This window comes from Miscanthus floridulus, chromosome 17, assembly GCF_019320115.1.
Source record: "Miscanthus floridulus cultivar M001 chromosome 17, ASM1932011v1, whole genome shotgun sequence".
NCBI lineage: Eukaryota > Viridiplantae > Streptophyta > Magnoliopsida > Poales > Poaceae > Miscanthus > Miscanthus floridulus.
Genome location: NC_089596.1, coordinates 815,148 through 836,649, shown reverse-complemented (window position 1 = coordinate 836,649; position 21,502 = coordinate 815,148). Strand labels below are relative to the sequence as shown.

Below are 21,502 nucleotides of genomic sequence, written 5' to 3'. Positions count from 1 at the left end.
CAGCGCGCTGTTGGCATGGTCCAGGCCCTGACACTCCACCTCCCCGACGCTCTCTTTTGTTCCATGGCAGTTCTCTGTAGTCCGTGAGTCCATCTCGAAACTCCGCTGTCCTATCTGTTAGGTTCAACTAACTCGAGAACGAACGAGCTCGCAATAACTGAGAAGATCACAGCGTGAACAGTAGAGCTTTTTTGTGTTGCTCAAGAAGCGCAATGTTTATGATGCTCTTATTTGTAGCTCGATCCTGTACAAGAGTGAAAGTTCATTACGGCTCCACTAACATGAGCACCTGACTCTAATATCCTGAAGACTTGGACTCGATCACAATACATGATTACACGACGCTTGCTAACATGCTAACTGACTAAACTGAAACACCTGAAACTAAAGACTTGCACTGACCAAACTAACACCACAGCTAGGATTACATCCTTTACGCAGTCGTGCTGTGGAGCTCGCGCCGGGCGGCTGCATGGACCGCACACGGCCGGTGCTCGCTCCCGGAAAAACCTGCGCGCTGCAGACGGCTGGCGCTTACACTCGGCGGAGCACGCGTGCTGCAGAGCTCGTGCCCCGTGGTCTGCGGCTGAAGGCCTACGCACATAGAAGCTCGTCCATGTCCATGGCCGCGGTAGCAGCAGCCCACAGGCACCTCGAAGCACCACCGCCCCACCCCCGTCCACGATTCACACCTAGGTCTTAGAGCCTCGCGCCGTTGATTTCCTCTTCGAGCTTCTCGGCGTCGCCACTCGTGGCAAGCTTCAAGACCCTGACGCTAGTGCCACTCGCAACAAGAATGAGAGGGAGTTGTATAACAGAGCTCAGTATGGGATGAAAGGAGGACGGAGCAATCACGGTGTGATCTCCAAATGTGACGGAATGCTAGATTAGTTAATGGGATATCCTTTGAGTGGTATTTTAAGCGACGGATATCTTTCGATGGCATTTTACGAAAGCATAGTTCTTTCGGTGCTGCAGAACCAATTTCCCCATTCCTATTTTTCCTCCTCTCTATACTGGAGTAGTACCCCTTCTCTTTCTCTTGACTGACATGCGCTGCCCACCTGGCCACCCCAGCCCAGCCCACTCACGTAACAGGCCCACGGACCAGCATTTAGGTCCATTACAGGCCCACGTCGCTCTCCTTGTTTATTCCATCTCTTCATGATCTCTCTCCCGTGTACATACACGCGCTATGTGATGTGATCAGAAGAAAAAAAGTTAAGAGAGGGGAATGGATGGATGCCTTCCTTGTATAGATTACTCCTCGGATGGATAAACAAGCATGTCTTGGGTAAGGTTATATATATATATATATATATATATATATATATATATATATATATATATATATATATATATATATATATATATATATATATATATATATATATAAAATAAAGACGCAAAATTTCTCTCAATCTATTTTTTTGTTCGGCTATTCCTTAACTAACTTTGTGAATGTCGAAAACCGCCTATATCCCTTCTCTTTATATAACTAGGAATACTAATCCAATTATACTCCGTATCTCTCCAATGTCGGGTGAATAGAAATCTTAGTCTAAATAGGAAAAATAAAATAATATGGACAACTAGGAATCTTAATCCAATTAGATCTCTCTAACTCCGAGTAACCGTAATATGAATTTTAATCCAAATGCAAAATTATACGAATAGAAATCTAATTAAGAGGAAAGAATGGTAGAATTTCTTTATTTAGTTTCTTTTCTGTTCTTTTTTCACTTTTTTTGTTTTTCTATTTTTACTTGCTCCGAGTACATGTTGCTTTATGTTCATTTGGACGTTTTTCACTTGGCTTTGAATATGTTTTGATTTTTTTCCATGGCTATTTTCTAGAGTACATTCCAAATTTTGTCATGACTGTTTTCTACCTGGCTTCGAGTATGCTCATATTTTTTTCTCGTGGATGTTTTTGACACTAGCTCGACTTTTATGATTTTGTTTTCTTCACCTGGTTTTCCGTGTTATAATAAATATAATAAGAGTAAAAATAAACAATTTAATCTTTGACTCCTTAAGAAACAAATATTTCTACCACTAAGCTAATTTAATTTTTGACTCAAACTCATGACTCATGCTACAACTCACTTCGTATTGGATCCCGTTGCAACGCACGGGCATGTTTGCTTGTAATCTGTAATAAAGCTTATTTTTTGTACATGTTTGCTAGTAATCTATAATAAAGCTTTTTTGTACAATGTCTGGTTGAAAACAATCATGTTTCGAGTAAGGTTTATCTCGGACAAAGCTATCGCCCAACGGGTTGCACTCTCACACGAGCACGTGACCCACGCCACCGTCGGTGACATGCCGCCTCTCCGCAACACCCGCCCTCTGCCCCCACCCGTCGACCCCCACCCTCCGCTAATCCATTGCCTCCATCAACTGGCCATCGACGAGACTCCCCTGTCCCTGCTCCGCCCAAACCGCCGCATCTACTGCCACGGCCAGCGGCGCTCCGCCGCCTCGCCGCCCCACCCACCACTGCCGGGCCAACCTACCGCCAAGACCTAGAGCCAGGAGAGACGACCAAACCCTAACCTGCCTCTGGCACGACGGTCACGTGCTGTTGTCAGCACGCGCCTGTCACGTATTAGAGTTTACAACCATGGCTGTAGGAGCAGCCAAAGGGCTCCTCCATTGCGTACCAGCATGCAGCCCTGCTCCAAAGTCCACATCCGTACTAGTCTTTCATGTCACATAAAACTATAAGTTTATAGGATGTCAGAGTCTTTTGCAGAAGCATTTGACAAAAGTTGTAAGCAACAATCGGAGCGTGTGTGGGTGGCCTACGAAGCATCATCGCAAGCAACGGTGACGAAAGAAGAGGCATGCACCCCCTCCTGTTTCCTTCAAATCAAAAAAAGAAAAGAAAAAAGAAAGAAAGAAGAGGCATGCAACAAAAAATGTAACGAGGGAGAGAGAGAAAAATAATATGGACCGGTTGCTTGCATTACATAATGGGGTGAGTTGTGATTTGGAAGTTTGAGTTAGGCTAGTCTCAATGGGGTTTCATGGGGGGTTTCATGCACAATTAATAAGGTGTCACATCAGTTTTTTGCATGAAACTAGGAGGAGAGAGAAGGGATTCGTTTCATGGCCACGAAACTTATCCGCACTGTTTCCAAAACTTTGGAAACGCCGTGAAACCTGCACTGAGGCCCTTCCTTCGTTTCATCGCGACTTTTCTTCTCCGGGACCGTGCGTTCTTCATCGCGACTCCGCAGGGCGCGGTCGCCGGACCGTCGCGGGTGAGGTCGCCCAACGCGCTCGCTCGTCCACCGGTCACGGGACATCCGCCGGCGCGGGCGGGAGCTCCGCAGGGCGCGGCCACCGGACCGCCGCGGGCGAGGTCGCTGGCCGCGGGCGCTCGTCCGCCAGTCGCGGAGATCCCGGCGCCGTTCGTCGTGAGCCGTCCGTCGCGAGCTGCCCCGTCGCGACTCCGCCCGCCACACGTCCTCTGCCGGTCGCGGGCGCCGCGAGCGTGAGGGCTCTGCCCGCCCGCCGCCTCGCTCGGCCTCCACTCCATGCTCGGGCTCCAGGCGGTGACGAGAAGGATGCGGGAAGAGAGGGATGATAGGGATAGGTGGGACCCATGAATAGTAAAATAAGTGACGAAACCGTGCCATGAAACTTTGCACTGTGGGAGAGATCCGTTTCATATCAAAGTTTCACGTGTTGGAAACCGGGAGGTGAAACTCTCTATTGAGACTGGCCTTAGGAGCATGAGAGGCCTAACCGACTAGCCCTTTCGTGTCTATGTGTACTGCTGCTTTGGATTCAACAAGCTAACACGCTTGTCCTATTAAAAAAAACCTAACACGCGTGTTACCTGTGTTGAGCCTATTTTATTTATATCTATATCTATACCTCTATATCTAATAATAAAGAGGTAAAATTTCTCTCCATTTATTTTTCTCGTCGATGTTTTTACACTAGCTTGATTTTTTTATTTTGTTTTCATTGTTTTCTCCACCTGGTTTTTTTATATTCTAATAAATATAATAAAAGTACAAACAAACCATAAATAAAAGATCACAACCATTTTAATCTTTAACTCCTTAACAAATAAATTTTTTTACCACTAATTAATTTAATTTTTGACTCGAACTCATGACCCGTGCTACAACTTACTACGTATTGGATCCCGTTGTAACACATTGGCATGTTTGCTAGTAATTAATAAAAGAGAGGTAATTTTTTTTGAAATATTGAAGAGCCATTCTCTTTATATAACTAGGAATTCTAATCCAATTAGATCTCTCCGAATTCGGGTGAATAGAAATCTTAATCCAAATAGGATAGAAAAAATATAATAATATGGACAACTAGGAATATTAATCAAATTAGATCTCTGCAACTCTGAGTAACCGGAATAGGAATCTTAATCAAATGAAAAAATATAAGAATAGAAATCTATAAAGAGGAAAGAAGGGTAGAATTTCTTTGTTTCATTTCTTTTTTGTTCTTTTTTTTTTACTTTTTTGGTTTGTCCGTTTTCACTTGCTCCCAGTACGTGTTGCTTTACGTGTATTTGGCGCTTTTCGCTTGGCTCCGAATATGTTCCAATTTTTTCTTTTTTAGAGTACATTCCAATTTTTGTCATGACTGTTTCTACTTAATTGGCTTTGAGTATGCTCAGATTTTTTTCTCGACGATGTTTTTACACTAGCTTGACTTTTTTTATTTTGTTTTCATTGTTTTCTCCACCTGGTTTTTTTCGTATTATAATAAATATAATAAGAGTAAAAACAAACAATAAATAAGAGATCACAACCATTTTAATCTTTGACTCTTAACAAATAAATATTTTTACTACTAATTAGTTTAATTTTTGACTTAAACTCATGAAAGGTGCTACAACTTACTACGTATTGGATCCTGTTGCAACGCACGAGCATGTTTGCTAGTATACTTTAAAAGGCTAAAAAGAGCAGGCTGGATGGTATGGGTAAGGACCGATTACATGTCCCTATGATGGATCAATCCGATAATGAAACCACTCAGGGCAAGGAGGAAGATAGAATGGTTTTAAGAGATGAGGGAGCATGTACATCAGTGATTGCATAAGGACACCTGCAACAGTAGGAGTTAGCTACTAGTTCTAAGCCAACCTCTCCAATAATGTTATCTTTTAACAATGGCTCATAGTATAATTAGGTCCAGATGACACTCTCACATGTTCTTAGAATGTTTGTATGAGCCTATCTCTTGATCAAGAGCTAGGCCTTGTTTAGTTGGCGATTTTTTTTGGGAAATGGTATTGTAGCACTTTCGTTGTTATTTGGCAATTAGTGTCCAATCATAGTCTAATTAGGCTTAAAAGATTCGTCTCGTGAATTTCGTCTAAACTGTGTAATTAGTTTTATTTTTTATTTATATTTAATGCTTCATGCATGCGTCCAAAGATTCGATATGACGAGGAATCTTGAATTTTTTTGCAAAATTTTGGGAACTAAACAGGCACCTAATTGTTTTCTCTCTTCTATTAAAATATGAAAAAAAAAATACTTAGCAGCCTATGAGTCACCAATTGCGGGTGCCATAAGTTGTTTTGATCAATTTAATGAAAAGGGTGTGGATACGAGGAAAGGTATTAAGTTTGGATTTACACGTGAGTTGAATAAATATATGCTGAAGACGTTATGGGATGCGTGTAAGTCAAATTGTCTCAACTTTTTCTAGGTTAGGTCTCACCTTTCTGTTTTCTGGTAATTAAGTCATGTTAGTTTATGTAGATGTGTGTGTTTTTGGGTCTCTGTACAACTCTTATCCTTCTATTAATATAATGATATGTAGCTCTCCTGCGTGTTCGAGAAAAAAAAAAACTATCTCAACTTTGACTAATTTTGTAGAAAATACGTGCAACATTTATATCTCCAAATATGTTTATTACGAAAGTATATTCAACGGTTAATCTAATGATACTAATTATGTATTTAAATATTAATATTTCATTATATGTAATTGGTCAAAGTTAAAAAAATTGACTTCGGAAGTAAGAACGTCTTCTATTTTGGGGAAGAGGGAGTATGGTTTTAGGCTCTAAAATGGTGAGATAAAGCCCAAACTTATTTGAGGGAACACACGGTTGTCATATATTGTTAGATCCTGGGGCAAACCTAGAGTTTGTGCATAAGTGAATTTATTTTTTGTGAGACAATATGGGATAAAATGGTTGCATTTTTTTTAGACGGGGCCGTCTAAGCTAACGATTGGTTCAAGATGATACAGTCATCCTTGTTTTCTCTTTGGTTGAGATGAATAAATTAAATAGGATGGATGAAGATATTAACACCGTAATCTAAAGTTGTCGGCCCATGCCCTCACGTGTTGTAAGTGGCTCCCAACGGGTAGCCTCATTTCGGCCCTCGAGATTCACCGGTTCTGAATTCATCTGACGAAGCTACTGTTCAAATACTATAAAGCACTGTTCACAGAATTCTTTTACCTCTCTCCTTCCCTCACGGAGCCGGTGAGAGAAGTAAAGCCAGTTTTTTCCCCCAGCTCCAATGGCGAGAAGAAGAGAGGAGAGAGGAAAAGTGACACCACGCCAGCCCCGCACCGCTCGCCACCAAAGTGTTTGCCTCCGTCGTCTCTGCTCCCCCACTCTCCAGTTCGTCGATGTTGGCTCCCCGGCCTAGTCCCCTGCGTCACCCACCTCACACCGAAGATCTGCAGTATCAACCCGTCCTCTTACCCGAGGTAAAACCCAACCAAACACCCCGAGAAAACAGGAGTCTCGTTCGTTCATCCTCAAAACCAGGCAGTAATTGGTCCAAGTTGAACGGCCCCAATAGCTTCTTCCTTCCTCGTCTTCCTCCTCGATGATCGCTCACTCCCTGGCTAGCCCCCCTCCCTCCCTCCTGCCTGCCTCCGAAAACGTCCCAGCAGACGCGTAAACATGACTAGCTAGTGTGAGTAGTTAAGTCTGCCCGATCGATCCACCTGTCTGTCGATACGATCCTCCGATCTGGCAATGGCATGCATGCATTCGCTCGCTCATCAATCAATAATCCTATATATACACCGCACGTACATTGATTATATTGGTTCTCATCTTGTGTACGTACATACTATTCGATTAATTAGTTTAGTTCCTGCTGTTAACTAATTTATTAATTATTTTTGATGCTCTGGGCGGAAAAGTGCTAGCTAGGAAGAAAGAGAATGAAGACGAAGAAAGGCGGCGGTGCAGAAGACGAGCGGCGGACAGAGGCGACAACCAAGACGGCGAAGAAGAAGGGCGACGGTGATGAAGCAGCAGCGGCAGTGGTGCTGAGGATGGAGCTGCACTGCGACGGGTGCGCGCTCAAGGTGAGGAAAGCCATCAAGGGCGCGCAGGGCGCGGAGAGCGTGAGGACGGACGTGGCGGCGGGCACAGTGACGGTGGCCGGCAAGGCCGACCCCTGGGACCTTAGGGACCGCATCCAGGCCAGGATGGCGCGGCACAAGCCCGCCATCGATATCGCTTTCGTCTCCCCGGCCAATCCCCCTCGACCTCCGCCCAAGCCCAAGCAGCAGGGGCGGCGGAGTATCAACAAGAACAAGGACGACGGCGCCGCCGCAAAGGACAGCAAGGGCAAAGGCCGCCATGACAAGGACGGCAACAAACTGGTGCATGGCATGCCTTCGATTAATTTCGTCCAAGAAAACTGCGTGCGATCGATGTGGATGTGATTACTTTACGCAACTAATTTACCGACTCTGACTCTGACCGTCTGACGGATGGATGCATGCAGATGCCGCCGCCGGAATCGACGGTGGTGCTCAACATCCAGCTTCACTGCAAAGGCTGCACTGACCGGATCAAACGCAAAGCCAACAAGATCGAAGGGGTGAAGCAGGTGACCGTCGACACGGGCAGGGAGCAGGTGACCGTGAAGGGCACCATGGACGCCAAGGCCCTCCCCGACGTCCTCAGCGCCAAGCTCAAGCGGCGGGTCACCACCGTGGTGGTCCCGCCCATGACCAACAAGAAGAAGGTCAAGGCCGCCGCTGCTACTGATGGTGGCGGCGATAACCATGATGGCAACACGGAGCAGGGTGAGGCCAGCAGTACTGCTGGTGGCGCCAAGAAGAAGAACCAGAACTGGAAGAAACAGCAGCGAGGAGAGGCCGCAGCTGTACCCGGCTATGACCACGACGACGAGATGGCTTCTTGGATGTCGGAGGAGCAGCAGTACCCGATGACGATATTCCCGGCGTCGTACGGAAGAGGAGGATCAGTAGGGCCATCTTACCGCGTCGAGTTGCTGCAGGGGCCGCAGCCGTTCAGCGATGAGAACCCCAATGCATGCTCCCTCATGTGAAGTAGAGACAAGAAGTGGAGTTGCTCAGGTTCAGGTATCTACACAGTTCATTGGCACATACTGCAGCAGAACTTTATCACAAAAGAAATGCAGCAAAACATATTCAGAATCAAGACCCACCACCGCCCCTAAACATAGATGTATTCCATCCACTGTCAAACAATGATATTGTTTTGTTCATAAAAGAAAGAGTAGAAAACCACACCCCTCATGATACCTACATACACTAGCAACTGCACCTATGCCCGCCTTTGTGTTTGTGGCCAACCAATACGCGTATACATGCTTATGGACAGACAGACATACAAATCAGAAGAACTCACTAAACACCTACGACACTCCATAAAAAAAAGCTCAATCACTTAGCACCAGTAGCAGAATGGACACTTGGCCACCATGACCTCCAGTTGCCAAGCATCCTCGCATGCTTCCTTACATCTAGTCGAAGCAACAAGTAGAGAACAATCCGGTATCCGATTGCCATCAGTAGCAAAACCAGGAGGTTCACCCACTTTGCGTTTCCGGAAGATGAAATGTCATATGAGCCTCGAACAGCTTGGACACCAGGTATGGTCCTTATCTGTCCAACAGCAAAGGATGTGCCCACATACTCGTTTTCGACCAAGCCCTGGCAAGTTATAAACCACGCCATACGTAACTACTTTTGTCCCACATGAAAAATATAACCACGACTTACATAATAATACCTAGTAATAAGTATGGTACTAATTTAGCTTACCTGGACTGCATATGTGTGGAACGAAATGAAGGACAATGGGTAAGTCCATACAGGATAAGGCAAGTTTTCTCGTATTCGGAAATACCCAGCCACAAGCATCATGATAACCTGAAATCGTAGCAGAACTATGCTTATTCAAAGTCAACTGACTCAATTTATGCACGCCAGAAGAAACAAAGGGAAAGAAAACTTACGTATAAGAAAATGAGAGTTAAGGTGCACTTGTACGTTTCGAGCCAGATGTATGCAATAATCATCATAAGCGCTTCATTTGCCAACAGGCATACAAAGATGGTGATGGCAAAGTACATCAGGAAGCTGAACTCATTCCTGAGCCCTATCAGGAAGTAGAAAACCAGAGACGACAAAATGGAGACGAGGAATAGGAAAGGAATGCTTGATAGGAAGTTCCCTAACAGGAAGACCATTGTCCCTGAATGCCGATTAGCTTCTTCGTGGGAATAAATCTACATAGGAGAAAACGAAAAAAATAAGAATCCTAGTAAAGACAGCAATTTTGATTTCACGAGACTTTTAGCTACTTGCAGGATATTTCCATTCTACTAGGATTTAACTGGAGGTGCTAAGGACAGATGATCTCTTAACTTCATGAACCTACTAATAAGAAGACAGCCTCCAGCAAGAAATCCAGAAAGTCAAATTATGTTTGTGCAACAACCAGGGCATTGCAAAATGCCGCCATACCTAACACTGCATGCACCACTTAAATGTAGAGTATTTACCTTGACCTCATCAATATGAGCAGGTACTCCAGAAGCACTTAGAAGGATGACAAACGATACAAACACAAATATCGCAGAAATCCTCACCTGTGAAAACAAAATGAGCTACATCGCAAAATGATAAATTCAATTCAATGAATCAAAACATAACAATGTAATGACACTGACCATTACAGATGATAATGAATGACCAATATCGGTAAATATCGTGCCGATTGACAAAGCAATAAGCATATACAAGGCAAGTCTGATCCAGAAGTACTTCCAATCTCTTGACATAATTAGCAATGATCTCCAGGTCAGAACCACAATTCTTGCTGCATCACTGGCCCTGCCCTTACCTTTTAAGCAAGGGCCTTCCTGCATCACATCACGTAGGGAAGACAACAAGATGTGTCAATGCATTAGCGAATGCTGTTTATTCAATTATTCTGCATCGAGCATAATTAGATGCATGGTTGGGATTACACTAGGCCACACCAAATGACGCAGTCGCTGTCCCTATCTGGATTTGAAGCAAGATCTTGGAACAGCCTACCATGGTGTAGATCATTCCAAAGGGACACACAAATATATTTCAAGAATCGTCATGCTAGTCACTTGATTAAAAACTACCCAAAAGGAAGGAACTTCAGATGAGTAAGGATAAAGGCATTCTCATTGCTAAAGTTTAGCATTCCAACATGGGGTGACTCTAACTCCGACAGTCCGACTCTGTAAGATATTTTATGAGTGTGCATGCATGCATGAAATCAATAAACCATATATCATATACACGCGTGAAACGCTACCTTCTCTGTCAACTTTGCAATCATTGATTCAACTGCAACAGAGTCAGCTGATTGTTTGTACGTTGCTTCCAGTGTACGAATTGCCACTGCTGTATCCATGCTCACTGACGAAAAATCCCCTTGATCATCCTGCTTATAACTAAAAAGGTTTTTATCTCTTACGACCAAGGCAGACTTCCATCAAATTGACTGAAACTAATTAAGATACAAAAGATGGATTCAAAATGAATTTTAACAGATACCTGCAAATTCTTGCACATGGCTATAATTCTGTCGAAGTCAGTATTGATTGCCCGCAAGAAGTGGTCCGATGGACTTTGCATGATTGGACATGGAAACCCAGCATTTGAGAAATGCTACAGTAGGATAGGAAAAATAAGGAGAATCCAGACTAAAAAGATTTGCAAAGATGAGAGGAACACGTACTGATCGGAAACAGAGTGCTATACAGTAGGAACTAGAAGAGCAACAATAGGACTACTAAACTGCTATCTCATGGGTTTGCCACTTTTTAAGGAAGCTATTCTGTAACTGCTACTTTACACAGGGTTATTTGTTTCAAGCAGTGTTGGTTGTATGTTGGCATGGCTGTCTGATTGGGCTACATTAGAGTCCTAGACACTACAGAACTCAGCAATTCTAGGCGCACTAGGACGCAATAATTGCATTCAAGAGGTAAATTGATAATCAGTTAAAATTACGTGAGCAGAGATAGGAACTGACACCATGTAAAAACAACTCATTCACCTGTAGGCAAGCCAATGTTTCTCCAAAAAAGAGTGTGTTCCCATTTGAAAGCAAGCAAATACGATCAAAGAGTCCAAAAACCTCTGTGCTGCTCTGATACATTGTGAATATGATGGTGCATCCTGTGCTTGCGAGTTTCTTCAATGTTACCATTAAGAGCAGTGCAGAAACACTGAAACAAGACAAATAAAAAGAAGTTACATAAACACATCTGCACTTTAATGTACAGCCATACCCCCATGTACAGAGGTAGCAGCTACAGAAACGGCATAGATAATACTGCTCTTCCAAGTAAGCATGCCAAAGAGTTTGTGATACATCAAATGTGGGGGTATCGTGTGTTAGTTGTGTCTGTTCAGGACTTGTGTCCGGATACTATAGGATAGGGATATCATTTGTATGTTGCTTTTCAAATACAAGACAGAAAAAAGGCAAATATGCATCAGACTGGAAATGAAAGATACCTGTCAAGATTATAGAGTGGTTCATCAATGAATAAAACATGTGGTCTCATCACAAGCTCTCTCGCGATGCTGACCCGCCTTCTTTCTCCGGTAGGCAGCCTTTTCATAAAACAGTTTCCGCCAATGAGTTTGTCAGCATGGTCACCTAATGACATGGCTGCAATAGCATCCTCCACGATTGACTTTTTCGAAGATAAGAAACCAGGAAGCTGCAGGAGTGCCGAGAAGTATAGCATCTCACGTACTGTGAGGGATTCAACAAGCACATCGTCTCGGTCAACATAACCCTGAAAGTGCCCCAAGAACAGTGGTAAATGCCCCCCTTACTGTATCATCAACAAATGTAAGCATACAAGCTTATAGAATGACTGGTACTAGTATGGATGAAAGAACATTGTGATTGAGCTATGCAAAATGTGTTTGCTTTGCTTGATATAAGCCTAATCAGTGTACTAGTTGTTGGAAGTTGAGAAAAGTTGTAACTTGCGTTTTCCCTGGATGTGAATAGTAGTGTAGTGGGAACCGTGGACGTACCCACTGACACTGATGAAAGCTTTTGAAAGTACTACTAGTACCATTTCAGATGCAAAATTAGGAAGAAGGTGCTTACATATGATCCGTATGGTAAGGGAGACTTGGCGCCGTTGACAAAGACTTCGCCGTATATCCTCTCGGTAGCACTGAGCCTCCCTGATGGAGTGAGGAAAGGCAAATATGACAGTTAAACGTCAGTGGCCGGAAAGAATGTCATTTGGAATTGCAGTCCAAATCAGCAGCATGAATGGAAATGAAAGCATCATTCTTTGGATACTAAACTCATATAAAATCGAATAGAATAGAATAGATTTATGGGAGAAATAGAAACAGAAAACTAAACCTGCAATTGCACGGAGCAGTGTGGATTTGCCGGAGCGCGCGGGGCCCATAATGACGGTGAGCGTGGCCGGCAGCGCGTAGCCGTTGGAGCTCTTGACGAGTCGGTCGGAGAAGCGGTTTGTGGTTGCGGCGAGTGAGGAGACGGTGAGGTCCTTCCATACGAGGGTAGCCCCGGCCAGCTTCCGGTCGCGGCATGCAGCAGAGGCGGAGGGGAGCCCCGGAGGCAGGGAGGGCGAGGGGGAAGGGTAGGCGCTGCTGGCGATGGATATGGAGGCGGAGGCGGCGGTGGCGAGGTGGATGGTGCCGTCGGGGTGGATGTCGTCCCAGTCGGGGGAGTCCTCGAAGGAGATGGGGCGGCGGAGCGCGCCCGGCTTGGGCAGGTAGTAGCGGCGCGCGGGGCTGCTGGCGGAGGAAGAGGAGGAGCGGTATTGGTCGGAGGACGCGGCGACCTCCATTGCTGGCCTCGAGCCCTCAACCTCCCTCTGCTTCTCTCTCCTTCCCTGCTGCTGGGGTGGGTGCTGGGTGCTGCTCTGCTGGCTCCAAGCTAGCTACCTAGGAATGGGAAGGTGGATGGCCGATGGCGGCCATTGCACTGCGCCTCCGTTGGCTCTCCCTCTCCCTCTTCACTCCTCACTCACTCACTCCTCACTCCTCACTCCCCACTCCCCACCTGTAGACTGTCTTTACTTCTTTGCTCTGCTCTGCTCTCCTCTCCTCGCCGCTTTTGCTTTTCCGACAGCTTTTGATTTTCACAACTTCTTTAAACTCCTCTCTTTTGGGTTGGCTTGTGTCCCCGACCACGATTATTTGTACACCATTCTTCCAGCAATTAAAGTAAGCTTTGGTCCTTGACAGTTTAGGTGTCAATAATGTATTGTTCTATAATAAAGGTGTGTTTAGTTCGCGAAATAAAAAATTTTGGATGTCACATCGAATGTTTCGGGGATGTCGGAATGGGTTTTCGGATACTAATAAAAAAAACTAATTACATAGCTCGCCTGGAAACTGCGAGACGAATTTATTAAGCCTAATTAATCCATCATTAACGCGCGCTAGTACTGTAGCACTTATGGCTAATCCTGGACTAATTAGTCTTAAAACATTCGTCTCGCGATTTTCAACCAAACTGTGCAATTAGTTTTTATTTTCGTCTATATTTAATACTCCATGCATGCGCCGCAAGATTCGATGTAATAGTTTGGGGTGAAAATTTTTTGGAACTAAACCAGGCCTAACTTTTAACCCAAAATTCAACTTTTAAAACGGATAAAGTTCGGTTTAAGATAAAAATTTGCAAATTTGCTGACCTGTCTCTATTTTGAAACCGATGGGGGTATACGGTAAAGACCAAAGAGTCTGAGAGAAAATAGAGAGTGAAATATACTATAGGATATTAATTTTTTTTCCACATCCTCATCTGTTTAAATAATGGAAATAGGTCTGTCTTCATCACTTGTCAACAAGAGAATCAGCCCACTTTTAAATAAATGTTTAACCACACAAATGTCCCACTCAAAACTCAATTCTAGCATTATGAGACCATCAAAAGGGTAAGAAAAAATCATTGTTGACGCATGCACCTCATCTAGTTCCATAAATTCTCGAAGTCATTGTTAGGATCTTTTGGCTTTTCAAGTGGCTCATTCTAAGTTTACTCTAGATCCATTTATAAAACAGAGCAAATACTATATAAATTCATCAAATATGGACAGTGCCTCTAATATGTTATTTTAGCAACAAATATCTACAAAAATATCAATATCAAATATAGAGTTACGTATTACTTCCTCCATCCTAAAAAAAAAATGCAATTCTCCCTTCTCGACAAGTCAAAAAAAAAAATCAGTTTGACTAAAATACATATAAAAATAAAAATGTTTATGATACCAAATAGATATCATTAGACTGACTATGAAATATAAATAAATGCTGATAATTGTTTCTAAAAACTTAGTAAAATTTAGAAAAGTTTGACTTATCCAAAACCTAGAATTGTATCTTCTTTAGAACCGAGGGGGTCTATATAAATGTTAATTTCAGAGGCACATAGGCCAACAAAAATGTCGCTCAACTAATGTAAGTTTGTTACCATTGCCACTTTTAAGACCGCCAAGTCAGGTAGTGCAAAGAGACAATGACTTGCATTGCTACCGCCATAGGCATCAAGTTTGGAGCATATCATGTGTATGTGTCTACCAAGCGAGTGTAACACACTATGGTCGACTTCATATAACCCAGAGCCTATTTAGACCATCCAAAACTAAAGTTTAGTTGGACTAAATTTATCATTTCAAATTTAATTGTCTGATATTTAAATATTAACTAAACTTTAGATGAGTCATGCTTAGATGAACTACACAGTCCTTCCGGCAAGTAGCTTTCTTGAACAAAGACTTATGTAAACCTTTTAATTCATATTAGTTCACAATAAACTAATTGTTAGTTGGGTTTCCTCTTTTCATTTCAAAAAAGTATTAGTTAGGTTAAAAACCAAAAATTAATTTACTTCTAGTTCATCTATTTGAAGAATACCGATGTCAATCAGGGCTTTAGAGGTTGACCGGGTGCGTTGTGATGTTTTTTGTGTCCTTGTGTGCACAAGCAGCAGAAAACTTGTGGCATGTGAGTTGTGGTAGGGCCCGCCTTGCAGAGGCAGACTGCTCCTTCAGCTAGATGTAGTAGAGTGGAGTATGTGTTGGTTGGGACTTGGGAGTGAGCAGAGCCCTTGAATCTCTCTGGCCTGCTGCATATCCTGGTCAAGTGAGCAGAGCAGTGCTAGCGGTGTGAGAAAGCAACAGCAGCAGGAAAGCAGAGAGAGTCGAGGCAGAGGAATCAGGATCCTTCCTTCCTTGTCAAGCGTCGATTAATCCGTTCCGTTGGAAAAGTATATGTTCAGCTAGCTTCATCTTCATGTGACAATGAAAGTATGTTATGGCGGGGAACGTCTACCGTCGACCAGTGGCTGAAGGAGTGAGCCGCGCGGGAAGCTGGTGCGCGGTCACCACGCCGAGGGTGCGCCGACTGCGTCGCCCAGGGCTCGCTCCGGTTGTTAGTCGATCCGATGAATTAGGAGAAATAATCCTGTTTGTTTAATTAGTCCTTAAACTTAGCCGCATGGTTGTTAGGCTTTTGTTATAAGTATTGAACACTTTGGATGAATACAGTTTAGCCAGAGATTAAGAGTAATCTCTCTCTCGCTCCCCGGCGTTCCAACCCCTTCTGCTCTCGCTTGCACGCATCGAGCTAGCCTAGGCGCCGAGCACGGCGCCGCTAGCCTAGGGATCCGATGAAAAAATATGATAGGATATGATTAATATATCTTAGAAAAATCATATCTTTTTCTTGCGGAATTAAACGAAGATATTTTTTATATAAAAATTATAGATCTCGACGAGATCTACAACTTTCTAGTTTTGAGTTTTTTTATTTGAAGTCGTTAAGATGCTTAAAAAGAATTAATAACATATTTAGATTTAAGGGTATTTTCGACTTTTCACACATGCAGTTTGACGATGTTAGAGCTCAAACTGACGGCAGTGGCATAGAGGGCACAAAAAAGTTATAGCAGTGGCGCTGAAGATCACTAAACTTTTTTAGAGACAAACAGAGTATTGCGATCTTTTTTAATGGCACACCGGGAATTCCCCCTTCTCTTTTCGTTTTCGGTCACAGTTGCCTTGTTTTTTTCTCTTTTCGTTGCACTGCAAGTTAGTATTGAGTATTTTCTTTCTTTCTTTTTTAGCTCATACTTCCTCTATTCCAAATTATAAATTATTTTGGTTTTTTTATATACATAACTTTTACTATGTATCTAGACACGTAGCAAAAATGATGTACTTAGAAAATCCAGAACGACTTATAATTTAGAACGGAGAGAGTATATAGTTAAGTTTTTCAGAAAAGAAAAGAAGAAGAAGAGAGGAAAGTTTGTCAAGATGAGTGTCCCTGACCTACACGAATATATTTTCAGTAACTAATTTTGGAAACGCACAGATGTATTAAAAATGGGTGTAGGCGTAAGCTCAGGCTCACTCGAATTTTTTACTCCTTTGGAGGACATGGCACCATGGCAGCCAGCCCGGCAGCGGCAGCCCGCAACCGCCAACCAGGTGTGTGCAATGATCAATCCCGTTGCATTTGCAGGCTCCACCACAAGAAAAAGAAAAAAAGGCATCCTAAGATAGATCGAATCCAAATCAATGTCATCAAACAAGGGTCAAAGATATTTAGATGGGGTCAGTCTCAGTCATATTTGCTGCTATTCTACTAGTCTGTTGGGACTACTATACACATCCCTGATTAGTTTTAGGGGGTGTTTGGTTCCAGGGACTATTTTTTTAGTCCCTGTCACATCGGATGTTTGGACATTAATTTGGAGTATTAAATATATTTTAATTACAAAACTAATTACATAGATGGAGACTAATTTGCGAGACGAATCTATTAAGCCTAATTAGTGCATGATTTGACAATGTGGTGCTACAGTAAATATACTCTAATGATGGATTAATTAGGCTTAATAGATTCGTCTCGTAAATTAGTCTCCATCTATGTAATTAGTTTTGTAATTAGAATATATTTAGTACTCCAAATTAGTGTCCAAACATCCGATGTGACAGGGACTAAAAATTAGTCCCTGAAACCAAACACCCCCTTAGTAGCCTGGTCCTTCTGACTGCAAAGCCCGCAGTTGTAGACAGACAATTGCCTGCCAGTGTATGCCTGGTCTGCTCAGCTCCAAATGGACCAACCAAACTGGTACTACTCCTATATTATGAATAAGGCCTTGTTTAGTTTGCTCCAAAGTTCCAAGTTTTTTCACTCTCTCTCCATCACATCAATTTTTGGACGCTTGCATGGAGTATTAAATGTAGGTAAAAAAATAACTAATTGCACAGTTTAGTTGGAAATCACGAGATGAATCTTTTGAGCTTAGTTGGTCCACGATTGGACAATATTTACCAAATAAGACGAAAGTGCTACTATTCATCGGGTTGAAATTTTCTTCAATCTAAACAAGGCCTAAATAATGCTGGCTGTAGCCTCGTGCAGCCAACCAACCAGATAGTACTTGTACTGTCATAGGAGTACAAGACTAGCCATTGATAGAAGAATGAATGAATGCCAAATTGCAAATTCAATGTACTGTACTCCAAAAGAACATGCCAAGCAGGAGTACCATGGTACTCCTACTTATTACATCAAGAAAGTGTACCTCGGTTCTCTAGCCCAAAGGAAGTTCAGTATCAGTATCAGTATGTAGCAACAGTTTTTGTTGTTGATTTTGCCTAGGAAAATATACTTATTACATCAAGAAACAGACGGCAATGGATCTGCCGTAGTGAAGTGTATACTGCTTGCATTTGTCGTCTATCTATACATATGATATACACGGCAATTCCATTCGCTGCCTCTGCCCTTTGGGTTTGGGAAGGGAATGTGTGATGTATACAAGTCTAGATGCTAAGAGCGGGTTCCTTCAGTTTTTCAACAATCGCACTGTTCGCGTATTGGTTTCAGCCAGGCTTATTCAACCAGCCAACAGTGTTTTCCTCTCGCAACAAACCAGCACCAGTCAGACCAAACCAGCTCAGAAACCAACCAGCGAACACGCCAAATTTGTACATATATATGGACAAGACAATGCATATGCTGAAGAGACTCATCATCAGCTTCTGTGCTCTGCTCAAGTTAGCAAATCAAAGTAGACGTGGAAGCCCTGTGCCGAGATGCTGTTTTTCAGCTTGTCCAGGGCCTTGTTCTGCACCTGGCGGATCCTCTCCTTGGACAGCCCATACATGTCGCCGATGACATGAAGGGTCTTGGGCTGCCCGTCGTGGATGCCGAAGCGGTGCTCGATGATCTCCTTCTCCCGGGGGCTCAGCATCCCTGCCAGGAAGCTGCGCACCTGCTGCTGCATCATCAGCCTGTCCACGCTCGCCTCAGGAGCCTCAATGTTGGGGTCCTCGGTGATCTCCTGCACGAACGCAGACGCAGTGCTTGGATCATCCATCACCATCAGTGGATGCAATGCATGCAATGTTACTTACCTGGTATGTGACACCGTCATCTGACCAAACCCGATCCTGCATGGACCGTGGTTTCCTGGTTTTGGCTCTCAGTTTCGCAAGCTTCTCAATTGTGATGCCGGCACGCCTTGCGACGTTCTCATTCGTCGGCTGCTCCCCGTCCATTATGCATTCCATCCTCGCTTTGCCCACCTTCCTCAGGAGTGCAAACACACTCTCCTGCAATGCAAGGGATACACAACAGAAATAAACCGCCAGGATCAGCAAGGATATGTGATATGTCCATACATGGGTACGGCCTTGACAAGTACTATTACTTCCATATATACAAACACTAGTACTAGAAGAAAATTAATACCGGCAATCGGATTAGTCTCGAATTCTTGAAGATCGACTTTTTGATCGATTGACGTATCCACCAGTAGGCATAGGTCGGGAATCTGCATCCCTTGCTTGGGTTGAACTTCTCAAAGGTTTTCATCAACCCACAACATCCATCCTGGCATTACAGCTGACACACATTCAAAACCAAGAAAATCTCGTAACCCCCAGAAAATCTCGTAATAAGCAATCTAAAAGCGTCAAACCTGCACCAGGTCCTGAATGTCAAGGCCATGTCCTTCATATTTCCTAGCGACATGTATCACAAGGCGAAAGTTGGAGCGGGCCATCTTCTCTCGGCACCGTCTTCCAGTGCGGACACAGGAGTGCAACTCCCTGCAGCTCATTCCTACGGCTTGAGCCCACTCTGCAACTGTTGGCTCACGACCACATTGAGCTTGCAGTTTACGCTGAGCCTCCTCTAGCTTCATAAGATTCTGTGCAAAATTAAATCACAATTCTGCATCAGTAATTAATTTAACTGAACATCTGGGCATTAAGGAAGGACAGCGATAATAGAAGAAGTTGTGCCTGTATTTGACTGAACATCTGTTTCTCCTCTTTCGCTGTCAAGAACTCTGTTGTCTCTCGATCCCGTAGAAACAACCTGAAAGGCTCATCTGGATCAAGAACTCTGCCAAACTTCTTTGACTTCTCTTTTCTCTTTGGGTTCACACCACTGCACGGAACGTCGTTACTCGAAGCCCTGTACGCGTTGCGTTTCTTAGATCTCCTCTCAAGTAACCGAGTGGATCTAATAAACACTTGATCATTGTTGAGCAGTCCCTCGTATGAATGGTTTGGATCCAGACTGGTGGCAGCACAATGGTCAAGTGTTAGAATAATAAAAGAGCCTTATTGCTTGTTGTTGCGTTCCTCTACATTGATCTGACCACATAAGAGTGTTTGAAAGTGGAAAGAAACAAACCGGTGAGGCTGTGGTACATCCAACTGGGTGTCTGAAGTGCCTGATTCTTCTGCTGGCAATTCCACCTGCTTTGTCAGCATGCCAAGATCCAAACTCCCAGGTGGTTTGGCTATTGATGCTGAAGAGCTCTCCGAAGTAGAATCATCCTCTTCACTGCCAATAAATTTAGGTCAGAATAATCGCAAGAGTGATTCGCATAACAGCGGCTGTCAAAAAATGGTGGAATGGAAGGATTAGTCGTAGCTATAAAACTACAAAATATTTTGGAAGAGGGAAACAGAAGCTGCCGTACGTGAATGCTGGCTGGTAAAGCGCTCGGCTTGTTGCTTCTTTTAAATAGCTCTCGAAATCAGTATCCTCAGGCATGAGCTTCCCGCCGTCGACGTGCTGGTCCAGAGCCTGCAGGGAGAACCCAGGAGTAATATGAAATCAGGAGCATATATACTCCAGGAAAGTGTAGTAGTAGGTATAAGGTGAAACAAGATAGAGTGATGGCACACCATGCCTAGCAGCAACTCAAGCAAAGCCTTTTCGCCCTTCAAGGTCAAGGGGTCTTTGGAACCGTGAAGCTGCTCCTCTGCCACAAGGGACGGTGAGTAGTGGCACGCCGTGGATGCTCTGCTGGTGTTGTCATGTATCATTGGAACTGCTGCCAGATCGTAGCCGATGAGCTCAACATACATACTCGATAATATCTGCAGATTAGAAACGAGAAGGATAGGCTAGGATATATATACCTGTGGTGCGGGATGGGGACGGGGAGGAGGAGACGGACGTACTGCTCCTGAAGTTTGGAGACGAGCTAGCAAAGAGGGGCGACGAGAGGAGGCTTCTGCTGGAATTCATGGAGGGAGGGAGGGATCTTGGGCAAGATAACAAAGGTTGAAGGAGAGGCAGAGATGGATATTGGTGACAAGAAGCCCCTCTCCTTGAAAGAGGGGAGAGGCAGAGAGAAGCCACAAACGCAGGCAGCACAGTTTGATTGGTTCACTGTCCTTGATGCCTCTGCTACTCCTATCCAGGAGAGGGTTTGTTTGACGAGCTAGATCATTTCATTGATCGCCAGGTGGCAGGTGACTGATTTTTTACCAGCTGAGCTGGAGGCATTGGCATTGTGGGCGCGGGGCAGGCTGCTGGTGTGGTGTGAGAGGATAAGGCGCGCAAGCAGCACCATGAATTTGCTGCCATGTGGGGGCCACCGGTTGCCAAAATACCAAAATCCCCCTCCACTACCATCTTCTTTACACTGTGTGCGTGTACCATGGCATTCCGTCGAACAGGTCATGCGCATGGCGAGATGATGAGAGGACGGGCAGACAGAGACTCGCAATTGATGGCAGCCTCAGCCTTGGCACTTGGGCGGTGATGAGAGCCAGGACCACCGTCATGGAGACGAGGTCGTCGCTCAAATCATCAAGAAGAGCGACCAAGGCCACCAGCAGACATTGATGGGGGACGGTACGCCATGGCT

At 44.0% G+C, this 21,502-nt stretch overlaps 3 protein-coding genes across 7 annotated transcripts; 1 reads left to right on the top strand and 2 right to left on the bottom strand.

The window, feature by feature from the left end:
* The first annotated feature begins 6,519 nt into the window (after positions 1-6,519).
* On the top strand, positions 6,520-8,335 carry LOC136517108 (heavy metal-associated isoprenylated plant protein 3-like). 4 transcript variants are annotated; one of them, XM_066510626.1, is made up of 3 exons: positions 6,520-6,726; positions 7,171-7,638; positions 7,764-8,335. In XM_066510626.1, the coding sequence occupies exons 2-3, from the start codon at positions 7,192-7,194 to the stop codon at positions 8,331-8,333; spliced, it is 1,017 nt and encodes a 338-aa protein (XP_066366723.1). In that variant the 5' UTR covers positions 6,520-6,726; positions 7,171-7,191; the 3' UTR covers positions 8,334-8,335. The 4 variants fall into 4 exon arrangements, with proteins under 4 accessions (XP_066366723.1, XP_066366725.1, XP_066366724.1 ...); XM_066510628.1 differs by lacking the exon at positions 6,520-6,726 and adding an exon at positions 6,782-6,938; XM_066510627.1 differs by lacking the exon at positions 6,520-6,726 and adding an exon at positions 6,782-7,056.
* Positions 8,336-8,687: 352 nt separating this feature from the next.
* Positions 8,688-13,339, bottom strand: LOC136517107 (ABC transporter G family member 3-like). The gene is made up of 11 exons (XM_066510624.1): positions 12,695-13,339; positions 12,428-12,507; positions 11,818-12,104; positions 11,354-11,525; positions 10,849-10,962; positions 10,607-10,735; positions 9,984-10,175; positions 9,816-9,902; positions 9,267-9,539; positions 9,073-9,180; positions 8,688-8,961 (listed from the first exon to the last, which is right to left on the bottom strand). Exons 1-11 carry the CDS (start codon positions 13,146-13,148, stop codon positions 8,692-8,694), a joined length of 2,166 nt encoding a protein of 721 aa, XP_066366721.1. The 5' UTR covers positions 13,149-13,339; the 3' UTR covers positions 8,688-8,691.
* Positions 13,340-17,827: 4,488 nt separating this feature from the next.
* LOC136517493 (RNA polymerase sigma factor sigF, chloroplastic-like) lies at positions 17,828-21,096 on the bottom strand. 2 transcript variants are annotated; one of them, XM_066511061.1, is made up of 9 exons: positions 20,769-21,096; positions 20,532-20,680; positions 20,324-20,430; positions 20,032-20,184; positions 19,635-19,914; positions 19,310-19,540; positions 19,081-19,221; positions 18,744-18,941; positions 17,828-18,670 (listed from the first exon to the last, which is right to left on the bottom strand). In XM_066511061.1, the coding sequence occupies exons 1-9, from the start codon at positions 20,875-20,877 to the stop codon at positions 18,380-18,382; spliced, it is 1,659 nt and encodes a 552-aa protein (XP_066367158.1). In that variant the 5' UTR covers positions 20,878-21,096; the 3' UTR covers positions 17,828-18,379. The 2 variants fall into 2 exon arrangements, with proteins under 2 accessions (XP_066367158.1, XP_066367159.1); XM_066511062.1 differs by having other exon boundaries at positions 20,532-20,677; positions 20,769-21,095.
* Between the last annotated feature and the right edge of the window lie 406 nt (positions 21,097-21,502).

What these genes read in the sequence shown, in the direction of transcription:
- LOC136517107 (XM_066510624.1), bottom strand. Translation starts at nt 13,148, where the DNA reads ATGGAGGTCGCCGCGTCCTCCGACCAATACCGCTCCTCCTCTTCCTCC. An exon ending in CCTTACCATACGGATCATAT is followed by an intron (nt 12,105 to 12,427) that starts GTAAGCACCTTC and finishes GGGCACTTTCAG; the next exon opens with GGTTATGTTGACCGAGACGA. An exon ending in CCACTCTATAATCTTGACAG is followed by an intron (nt 11,526 to 11,817) that starts GTATCTTTCATT and finishes GTCTTGTTTCAG; the next exon opens with TGTTTCTGCACTGCTCTTAA.
- LOC136517108 (XM_066510626.1), top strand. Translation starts at nt 7,192, where the DNA reads ATGAAGACGAAGAAAGGCGGCGGTGCAGAAGACGAGCGGCGGACAGAG. An exon ending in ACAAGGACGGCAACAAACTG is followed by an intron (nt 7,639 to 7,763) that starts GTGCATGGCATG and finishes GGATGCATGCAG; the next exon opens with ATGCCGCCGCCGGAATCGAC.
- LOC136517493 (XM_066511061.1), bottom strand. Translation starts at nt 20,877, where the DNA reads ATGAATTCCAGCAGAAGCCTCCTCTCGTCGCCCCTCTTTGCTAGCTCG. An exon ending in CTTTACCAGCCAGCATTCAC is followed by an intron (nt 20,185 to 20,323) that starts GTACGGCAGCTT and finishes ATTTATTGGCAG; the next exon opens with TGAAGAGGATGATTCTACTT. An exon ending in CGAGACTAATCCGATTGCCG is followed by an intron (nt 18,942 to 19,080) that starts GTATTAATTTTC and finishes CTTGCATTGCAG; the next exon opens with GAGAGTGTGTTTGCACTCCT.